General features: G+C 37.2%; 1 protein-coding gene across 1 annotated transcript in view; it reads left to right on the top strand.

Annotated features, from left to right (window-relative positions):
- Positions 1–9,778, top strand: part of MTBP (MDM2 binding protein) — a 70,280-nt gene extending 60,502 nt beyond the window's left edge. The window contains exons 18-22 of the mRNA XM_032415969.1: positions 2,376–2,642; positions 4,296–4,545; positions 5,356–5,469; positions 9,054–9,119; positions 9,691–9,778. Of these exons, the coding sequence (XP_032271860.1) occupies positions 2,376–2,642; positions 4,296–4,545; positions 5,356–5,469; positions 9,054–9,119; positions 9,691–9,729 (736 nt within the window). The 3' untranslated portion in view covers positions 9,730–9,778. The remainder of the gene's footprint in view (positions 1–2,375; positions 2,643–4,295; positions 4,546–5,355; positions 5,470–9,053; positions 9,120–9,690) is intronic.
- Positions 9,779–11,171: the final 1,393 nt, after the last annotated feature.

Raw genomic sequence — 11,171 nt, forward strand, 5'->3', positions numbered from 1 at the left:
TCTGCTGTCAAATTGTGATGGGTGGCCACACCAGCCTTCTGTTGGTTTCAAATTTGTTTCGTCTATTCCAAGAGATTTGGCAGGTTCTCCTGCCTTCATTGACATTGGTGTGTGCTAGGAAGTATCTTGCCTATTATGTAGTTACCAAACAAAAATAGTTTCATCTTCTTGAAGATATTTTTTCTTTGGATGCATAAAGCATTTGGTTATTGTTTTGCAAGAAAATATGGAAGTATAGTCATTCATCCAACTATGGATATTTACTTGACTAATATCAAATATGTACCCTGCCTCTCTGTTTCTGTTCCTTTATTATTTACAAAGTACTTTTTGCTTCAGTGCCAGATCATAGTTCAATCATTTGAAGACATTTTAAATGGCAAAGTCAACAGGCACAGTACACATAATTCAGTTGAAGGAATGACGTTATGAACAGCTGTGATCAAGAGATATTAAAACTGGAAGGAAAATATCTGCATGTTAGATTCAAAATCTCAGAGTAGAAAAATATATTCATTTGGAATCAGACTGTATCTTTTTTTCTCAAAAAATTTTCTATAGGCTCATCAGGCATTACATTGCCTCTTGCCTAGAACCTTAACATTCATGGTACTTGATTTTATTTTCGATTCTGTCAGTTGCCCAGGAGAGAAATAGGACTCATCAGTAATCCTTAGAGTTACTGCTGGTTTTTAATGAACTGTGTTTTATTAAATAACAGACTAGAGCAAGAATGTTACAGAACTGGGAGACCTAGGTTCTAGTTACTGTTTTGTCACCACTTCACATTCTGACTTAGGAGCTCAGTGTTCTCCCCTGTTAAATTAAACTGCTGGGTTAAATCGGAGATTTTTCAGTCCTAGCTATGCTTTAGAATCACCTGGACAGCTTTTTAAATAATGTGCATACTATAAGATTTGCTGTGGTAGAAAATAAACCTGCTAATAATAATAATAACAATAACAACAGCAGCATGCATTTATAGACTGCTTTGCTTGCATGTTCTAGGCACCGCTTCTGAGTGCCTACACGTACCCAAGGAACACGTAAGGAATCCTCACAGTAGCTCTTGGAAATGACTGCTATAAATCTCATTTTGCAGAGGAGGCCAGCAGAAGCATAGATAAAGTTAAGTAATTTGGCCAAGTTCAAACAGCTCCTCAGTGGTGGAGCCAGATTTAAGTCCAGGGATTCCAGCTCTTAGAAATCAAATATGAAAGTGTCACAAGGGAAAGACAAAGTCCCTAAATCTTCCACCAGGCACTCAGATATTAGGGTAATGATATGCTCCTTGGGAGTTGAACTAAAAGCTTTTGGACCCAAAGTGCTGATTTTAGGGAGCATCTTAGAATTTTACAAGCCAAGAAGACAGCTAACAGAGAAAGGGTTTAATTTTGATAGTCCTCCCATCACATTTGTGAAGCCGTTTGTGTTTCCCTGATGCAGCTGTGGACGAGGAGAAGGTGAAGAGTTGTACAAGGTCACATATCTCATAGGTGATTTTCCTGAGATGCTTCTTTGTTGTACTTAACAACATGGGATTTCTTTAAGTCCAGAAGCATTCACTGAGCTAACGTCTTTTTTTTTTTAAGATTTTTTTTTCTTATTCATTTGAGACAGATAAAGAGAGAGAGAGCATGAGCAGGGGGAGTTGCAGAGGGAGAGGGAGAAGCAGGCTCTCCGCTGAGCACGGAGCCGGATGTGGGACTCGATCCCAGGACCCTGGGATCATGACCTGAGCCAAAGGCAGAGGCTTAACCATCTGAGCCGCCCAGGCGCCCCCTGAGCTGACATCTTGATTCCTTGAGTCAGATTTAGCTAGAAACCAGATACACAGGGACAGCCGAAGTGTTTGAAGAAAAATCCGTCAATCAGCAGTAATGGGGGAAGGGAGTTTCAAAGAAAAATTCAAAATGTTCTGAGCTGTGTTTGGTGAACCAGTTAGAATATACCTTCATACCCTTTTCATCTTTTTGTTGAAAATAAACTTGCCCTTTCTAACAGAAGTCAGCATTTCACATTGTTACATATCAGCCATACTGAGGAATCAGAGGTTGGTAGGGATTTAAGAGTATTAAAACAGCAACTCTATTATTTTGAAAATAAGCCAGAGGATTAACTTAATCTGTTGCCCAGAAATAGTCAAAGAGGAATCAGATCGTACTTCAAATTTTTTAATCTTTTGCCGTGTCATCTAGCAGGCTAGAAAAAAACTGAACTTGTGAGGGAAGTTGGCCATTCACTCAACCCTCCAACAATTATTAGGAAGTTAAGTAAGAGGTTTTCCAGTAAGTGTTTTGCTGTTTCCTCATTGGCAGGGAAAAGTCTGTTGCTGTCGTGGAGCCTGTGATTTTGATGGTCTTTCTCTTATTTAGATATTGCTTGGATGACCGAAAAGCATTAGAAAGAGATGGGGGATTTTCTGAACTTCAGTCTCGTCTTATCCGTTACGAAACCCAAACCACCTGCACCAGAGAAAGTTTTCCGGTACCCACTGTGTTGAGCCCTCTTCCATCACCTGCCGTCTTGTCAGAGCCTGGAAGTGTCCCTGATGGAGAAGCCTTACAAAGCGAGCTCCGAGCTGAAGTATCTCGACTGAAAAGGAGATCAAAAGATCTGAACTGCCTTTATCCACAAAAAAGGTGATCTGTTACAGTGCATAAAAATAGTCTCTTGACAGAAAGCGTGTTAGTCCCTAATCTTTTTTTTTCAAATTAGTCTTTCCTATTTTTAAGTAGCTTTCTGCATAGATCATAGATTAATTCCTTTGTGTCAGGAATTTTATTTTTATTGTGAGCAGTTATGATTATGCTTATAAGTTATAAAAAGAAATGACTTAGGAGGTGCCTGGGTGGCTCAGCCATTGAACGTCTGCCTTCAGCTCAGGTCATGATCGCAGGGTCCTGGGATCGAGCCCCGCATCAGGCTCCCTGCTCCGCGGGAAGCCTGCTTCTCCCTCTGCCACTCCCCCTGCTTGTGTTCCCTCTCTCGCTGTGTCTCTGTCAAATAAATAAAATCTTGAAAAAAAATAAAATAAAAAAAGAAATGACTTAGAAAAAACACCATTTCTTGCTTTCTGTGCTAATATACAGTGCATTAGCACGATGGATTGTCAAGTTGTTAAGCCATGGAACACTAGTGGTCTGTCCAATAGATTAAGTAGAGGAACTGCTTTATCGAAGAGGGCGTTTCTTGCTGTAGGTCTTCCTTCCTTCTCGCACTGCTTTCTGCCTGCGCTGGCCCCTTAAACACTGTTTCTGTAACCTGTAACTTTAAACACTACGTAATATTATATGGAACTTTTCCAGATCCTTTTTTTGCTAGCTAAATAAAATGTCCATATACTGGAACAGAAGTTTTCATAAACATTCTCATTTCCATTGAATTTATATGTCTTTAGGATCTTTGTCAAATGTAGGTCTTTAGCATCTAAAGAATCTTAAATTCTTATTGTTATGTAAATCTTTCAAAAAGTATAAAATATTATTACAGTGCGACTTTTAAATCTTTATTTTTTTGAGCAGTTAAAAATATTAGAATACTATTTCCCTGGTATGGAATAACTAAATTATTTTTATGGGGACTTTACAAATTCATGGTACTTTTTAAATGTGATAAAGCTAAAAAGCAAATCCGTTAACATTTCCGATACTGTATTTTGTAACAATATTTCTTATTTGTGACTTGCGACTAATAAAAAGACATGTGTTCCAGAAAAGAAAGTACACTGTGGCCTGTGGGTTAGCAGAATTGAAGGATATGAGACCCTATCTTGTAAAAGGAAATTTAAACATTTTCGAAAGATTGAAACGTGAGCCCATTTTGTAGTTTTATTTGTATTTAGCACGTATTTATTTTGCCCAGGTAATTGCATGGGTACAATAAGTATAGGTTGTGATGTCTTTGTCAAAATTATCTTCATAGAAAAGTATAAGTACTTAACAGATGATTATGAAATTTACAGATTTCACCACCTAGAGTGCCAGAGCTGATTTATGTGAGAAATTATAAATCGATGGGGAGGGCGACAGTGATAACTGCTTGTTGCTTTTCCTAATTAGCTGAAATCTAGTTATTCCTTGCTTTGTATGTTTTAGTCACTCATTTGAAGACCTAAGAGAGCAACTTTATAGTATGATGTCACATTACTTATTTAAAGCAGTAGTAGCAAGAAATTTTGTTTGCTTTTCATGGGTTTATGTTTCAGTGGATCTGGTTGTCACATTTGGGACAGAAAAATGGACCTCGTTGTTGATTCACTTAATCTGTGTTTTTGATGTATTTCTCCACAATAGACTTGTGAAGTCTGAAAGTTCAGATTCTCTTCTTTCTCAAACAAGTGGCAATACTAGTCATCATCATCATGCAGTGACATCCAGAAAACCCCGAGCAGAGCGATCATTATCTGTGACTTGTCCATCAGTTCCAGTTCTAAGCTATGAAACTCCAAAAGTCACTACAAAGGCCAGTTCAGGTCAAAAAAGTGTGCATGGATCAAAAACATCAAGGCAAATTAAGGAATCAAGATCACAGAAACACACACGGGTAAAGATTTATTTCCTGTCTCTTAGTTCTACATGAGAAGAAATTCCTTTATTTGGTTCATTTAAAATGTATGTCTAAAATTTTATGAGTGAAATGAAATGGTATCTATAATGTACTTCAAAACAATCCAATGTAAGAAGATAATGGGTAAGTGGGCAGAGCTATAAATGAAACAAAATTAGCCACAAATTGATCCTCATTGAAACTGGTTGATCTGTCAAGATAAGGATTTGTTATAAAATGTTCTCTCTACTTTTCAGTGTTCGAAATTTTCCGTAATAAAAAATAAATACATCCCCTTGTCTATCCCTAATGTGTGTAGCTTTTACACCCAGATTTTGATTCAGAACTCATGATTTGAATTCCTCTTAAATATATTCCAGTCATGGGGCACCTGGTGGCTCAGTTATTAAGCGCCTGCCTTCGGCTCAGGTCATGATCCCAGGGTCCTGGGATCGAGCCCCGTGTCGGGCTCCCTGCTCAGCGGGAAGCCTGCTTCTCCCTCTACCACTCCCCCTGCTTGTGTTCCCTCTCTCACTGTGTCTCTCTCTCTGTCAGATAAATAAATAAAATCTTAAAAAAAAAAAAAGATATTCCAGTCATTTCTTCCTAACAAATTATCTGATGACATGTATGACCATGTAAATGTTTCAGCTCTCTTTTTTTTACCAGTTGTTTTATCTTAATGAACTTATCTGTCTTTCACATAGTTACATGATTATGCAATTCACAGAACTGAATTCTAAAGATAAAATAATACGTTTGTACCTTTTTCAAGAAATATTAGTCATATATTATGTTCTATTCAAGATACTGAAAGAGGTAGTTACGGAAACCCTGAAGAAACACAGCATTACTGAGGCCCATGGATGTTTCACTGCATGCAGCCAACGTCTCTTTGAGATCTCCAAGTTCTATCTGAAGGTACGGTGTCTTCTCTACTAACAGCAAAATTGAAGTCATGTTCTGATGTTCATCTTTGACATAAAGTAATATTTAGTGAGTATTTTTTACAGTGATAACTTATAACTTGTTGCCAGATATTTTTTGAAGTGGAGATAGAAAAATTGGAGCCAAAATATTTTATATCTGACTTGTTTGATTTTTGTCTTCATATGTAGAAAACTACATTTTAACTGGTATCCTCAGTATTTCCCTGACTAGTCTTTGACTTAAGTTGATAATGAGCTTCAAAACATGTTTATTTTATTTTTTTAAAGCTTTTTTAAATGTATTCACTTGAGAGAGAAACAGAGAGCACAAGCAGGGGGAGAGGCAAAGGAAGAGGGAGATGCAGACTCCCCACTGAGCTGGGAGCCCGACATGGGGCTGCATCCCAGGACCTGGAGATCATGACCTGAGCTGACGGCAGATGTCCAACCATCTGAGCCACCCATGCACCCCTCAAAACATGTTTAGTTAGTAATTTTAGTATACAGTAAAAAGACAACTGGAATGGGTATCAGAATACCCCATTTCTAATTTTGGTTCCATTATCAGCTAGTTATGACACACTGGACAGATGAGCCATTCAGATGATGTGTCTATAAAACTTAGATGGTGTTAGATTATCTCCAGTGAAGAGTTTTTGACTCAATCACAGTTTTGTGTGTGGGCTCCTGGTTAAAACTACAAATTGACCACATGCATTCAATTCACCTTCTTTTTAAATCTCTCAAGAAAGATGGTATTAAAGTACAAAAACAAAGAAAAGAAGAGAGAAAAAAATGTTTAGTCTCTTGTTGAACAAGACAAAGCCCACAGAAGTGTGGTATCACAGAGTTAAAGAAGTTCGAACCTAAATGCCTGCCCATTGGAGTGCCAGTGAGAATCAAACCACTTCAAGGGACACAGTCTCTGAGGTGCTTAGGATTTGAAGATACCGGGTATCAGAGAAAGCAGGGGTGTGGTGTCAGGTGGAAGATAGGGGAATTGAATAAAGATCTACAAAGTGAACTGGGGATCCCTCAACTTCCCCTACAAGTCCTTCTCCCACAGGGGTGACCACGAGGTATACTGCACGTACTTCTCTTCCCCCACCTCTGTGACAGTGCAGGAAATAGTCTCTGGAGAAAAAAGAATTAAAGGCCACAAGGGAAAAACCAACTGGCCTCCTAATAACCCTGCCTTGTAAAGCCACCAGACAGAGCTTCCACTAAGATTTATATCTCATTTTTATATATGATTGGACTGCCAAGGATTAGCAGACTTTTGAGACTTTTCCAAAAAAGAGATGCCAAAACATAAAGGAATGAAGGGAACTCTTAAGGGGCAGAAAGCTATAGAAGACTTCATAAAAACTATAATTCTCTGAGAAAAAAGATAATCGCATCCATAAAGCTGGAACAGGATGCTGTTTCCAGAAACTGTAGAGAATATGAAAGCTCCTTGAAATTAAAAATACGATAAAATCAATCCAATAGAGAGGCTGAATAGTTGAGATTAAGAAAGTTACCAGAGGGCGCCTGGGTGGCTCAGTTGGTTAAGCAACTGCCTTCGGCTCAGGTCATGATCCTGGAGTCCCGGGATCGAGTCCCGCATCGGGCTCCCTGCTTAGCAGGGAGTCTGCTTCTCCCTCTCCCGCTCCCCCCTCTTGTGCTCTCTCTCTCTCTCAAATAAATAAATAAAATCTTAAAAAAAAAAAAAAAAAGAAAGTTACCAGAAATTAGATGACAAAAACATGAAACATAGGATCAGAAAATGGGAGGACTAAATCCAGAAGATCCAATATGCTAATGATAGAAGTTTTAAAAATAGAGAATAAAGGAGAGCAAACTATCAAAAATCTAACAAAGTTTTCCAGAACTGAAGAACACAAGTGCCGTGATTAAAAGGGCACACAGCTTGTCCATCCCAGTGAATGACAGTTCTACAACAAGCTACCTCATTGTGGAATTCCATACCTCCTGGAATAGAGAGAACACTTCTTAAAAGCTTCCCAGAAAGAAAGTTTGCATATAAAGAACTGAGAATCAGAATGGCATTAGACTTCTCCACATTAAGTAATGTTGTATGCTAGAAGACAGTAGAAAAGTATCTTCCAATCTGAGGGAAACGGATTTACCTAGTATGTTATACCTGGTCACAAATTCAATCAGGTGTGGGGATTCGGTAGAGATATTTCAGATAGTGAAGGTCTAAAAAAATCTGTCATTTGTATACCCTTTGGAAGCAACTGCAAGAGGATGAAGTTCAGCAGAACGGGGACTGAGTCAAGAAATAAGAACTAACCCAGGGAGCAGTTAGACTAAATCAGAGCAGGCTGTGGAGAAAGATCGCCAGGGGAAAAAATAAGAATAATAATGAAAATCAGATTTTTTGAAAAACTGAACCGAGAGGTTACCCAGTGTATTTGAGTATTTGAAACAACTTTGCTATTTGTACATTTAATCAATCGATTGCAGCATTTGGCAGGGGGGACTCAGAATTACATACATGGCAAACTAAGCAAATATGATTTAACTACAGGTTAAACGAAATGTGAGAAGATAATTATAATAACATTACTTAGCTCAGGACTGAACTGTATGTACATAGGTATAATAATGCAGACACTGACTACTGATCAAAACTGGTGCAACAGTTACTGAGAGGAAGAAGGGGGACGTGGCGGGATTCAGAGACCTGAATCCACTACCTTTGTAACTGGTTGTTACATTGTCTAAATCATTGTCTAAATTTGTCTAAATCATTTGTCTAAAATTGCTAAATCAAAAAGTAGCAGCATAAGCGTATTATTTAGAAACATGAAGATATAAATAAGGGAAACAGCTGAAAAAACTGAAAGTGGTTTTTTCTCCTCTGGGAAGCATAACTCAGAGGGACAGCAGAGGACTGCTTTTTTAAAATACAATTAGATTTTTTTTTAATTTACTTTGTAATCTAATTTGATATAATCATATTTTTTAAAAGTCAGAGATTTCAGTTTCCTTTCCTATGTCATTCCCTCTTTGTTATGGAGTAAAATAACCAAAAAGAAGAGAGAGAAAAGATATTTTATCTGAAAAATAAATATAAATGCTGTATATTCATTTCTTGTGTACCAAAGCATTCATGGATACTCATAATCAAGAATGGGGCTTAGATTTGGTTAGTGCTGCTGGGAATATGAGGTTAGAATCACAGAAGTTTGGGGCACCTAGGTGGCTCAGTCAGTTAAGCTCTGCCTTCGGCTCAGGTCATGATTCTGGGGTCCTGGGATCTGCTTCTCCCTCTCCCTCTGCCACCCCCCCTGCTTGTGCTCTCTCTCTTTCAAATAAATAAAATCTTAAAAAAAAAAAAAAAGGAATGACAGAAATTTATGTATGTGTGTTTTGTTGTTAGAGTATCTTGATATTTGGGGATAAAGCTAAATTATAATACTTTGATTTTTTTTTTTTCGGTAGTATTTCCTGTGTCACATTGATACTTGTAGAATGATTTAGGATAATGTCAAGTTTATTTAATAATGACTTGTTCTCTGTAATTTAATGTACAACTTGTGAAACGCTTTATTTTGTTATTTTTAGGATCTTAAAACTTCAAGGGGTCTATTTGAAGAAATGAAGAAAGCAGCAAACAATAATGCTGTACAGGTAAATAACTTTCTCCTAAGAAACTACATTCAGTTAACTTGCTATTTTATTTCAGGGTAGCTACGATGCTGTCATTTTTGCTGTGTAAGAACTCTCTTTAAAATACTTAATAATAGACTAACGCAAACAGAGCATTTAGGAGTACTTAATAGACTGCTGTTAACAAAAGGGTTTCTAAAGATGATGTTAAGAAAGAAAAACTTCTTTTAAATAATCCAGAGAGCTGGAAAAATTAATCCATTTTGAATAGTTGTTTTCAAAGTTTGGTTTAATTTCTTTCTAGTGACCCTTTGAAAACAATTGGGAAAAAAGGTGAGAAAACAGAGCAGAATCTTTATTGTGTTCAGTGAGGACAGTTATTGTACTCTGCAGTAGAAATCCAGCTTCAGTTTTATTTTCTTCAGTTAGAAAATAAAATGTGTTTTGAAGATAAAATGTGTTTTAAGATTTTGACATATAACTTTCTATTTTAAATTTTCTACCATACTGTTTTAAAGTTTTAAGTGTATCTTTTTCTGTCCCTTGTGTTTTCAGTAGAAATAAACCATAATCATATTTTTTCTCCTTCTAGGTGATTGAATGGGTATTAGAAAAGACAAGCAAGAAATAACACAGAATCTTTCTCTTTGGACAATTATAAATTGGGCAGAGCTATTATTTGCTACTTCCTTAGTTTGAAAATTATAAACAAATTTCAAACTTTATTAAAAGAATAGATATTACATCTCTAAAGAATTTCATAAATATCCAATATTTATATAGTCTTGAGGATGCTCAGTTAATGTGTTCTTTAATTGTATACTTATTTTATAGTTTCACTATATTTTAATTTTTAAGGTTAATAGTTTTATATATGTTTTTGAATTTTTACTCTTTGTTATTTAATAATTTCCAATAAATTGAAAATGTTACTTCTTTTCTTCTTGGTAAATGTCTTTGTTGGCAGACCTGTTTAAATTACTGAATTTCCAGTAAGGTATTGCCAGTGGCTTTTCTCATGTAACCCAACAGCATACTTAATCGGACGATTCCTGGTTTAGAAAATATTGGTAAAAAAATTCATACAGGTGGCCGTCTTCCCTTAGCCCTGCCCCAGAGCCACTGCTGTTGAAGCTATCAACGTTTATTTGGGATTAAAAACGAAGAAAGGGCAGAAATTGTAAAAATAAGATAGAGTAAAAATGACTAAGTAGAGACTGCCCACCTTTCCCATGGTATAAAATCTGGGAAATGCAGAAAATACAAAACAGAGTTAAAAAAAAAAATTCCAACATTGCCTCACTATCTATATGTGACCACTGTTAATATATTTTTTAAAGATTTTATTTATTTATTAGAGAGAGAGAGAGCAAGCATGAACTGGGGGGAGGAAAGAAGGAGAGGGAGAAGCAGGCTCCCCACTGAGCAGGGAGTCCGACTCGGGCTGGATCCCAGGATCCTTGAGATCAGGATCTGAGCCGAAGGCAGACGCTTAACCGACTGAGCCACCCAGGCGCCCCACCACTGTTGATATTTTAAAAATATATATATATTCCTCATATCAGTGAGATCATATGATACATGTCTTTCTCTGATTGACTTATTTTGCTCAGCATAATACCCTCCAATTCTTAATCTCAGGAAACAAACTGAGGGTTGCTGGAGTGGTGGGGGTTGGGAGGGATGGGGTGGCTGGGTGATAGACATTGGGGAGGGTATGTGCTATGGTGAGCACTGTGAATTGGGTAAGACTGTTGAATCGCAGATCTGTACCTCTGAAACAAATAATACATTATATGTTAAAAAAAAGAAAAGAAGATAGCAGGAAGGGAAAAATGAAGGAGGGGAAATCGGAGGGGGAGACGAACCATGAGAGACTATGGACTCTGAGAAACAAACTGAGGGTTCTAGAGGGGAGGGGTATGGGGGGATGGGTTAGCCTGGTGATGGGTATTAAAGAGGGCATGTTCTGCATGGAGCACTGGGTGTTATATGCAAACAATGAATCATGGAACACTACATCAAAAACTAATGATGTAATGTATGGTGATTAACATAATAAAAAAAAGTAAA

This window comes from Phoca vitulina, unplaced genomic scaffold (assembly GCF_004348235.1).
Source record: "Phoca vitulina isolate PV1807 unplaced genomic scaffold, GSC_HSeal_1.0 scaffold18, whole genome shotgun sequence".
Taxonomy (NCBI): Eukaryota; Metazoa; Chordata; class Mammalia; order Carnivora; family Phocidae; genus Phoca; species Phoca vitulina.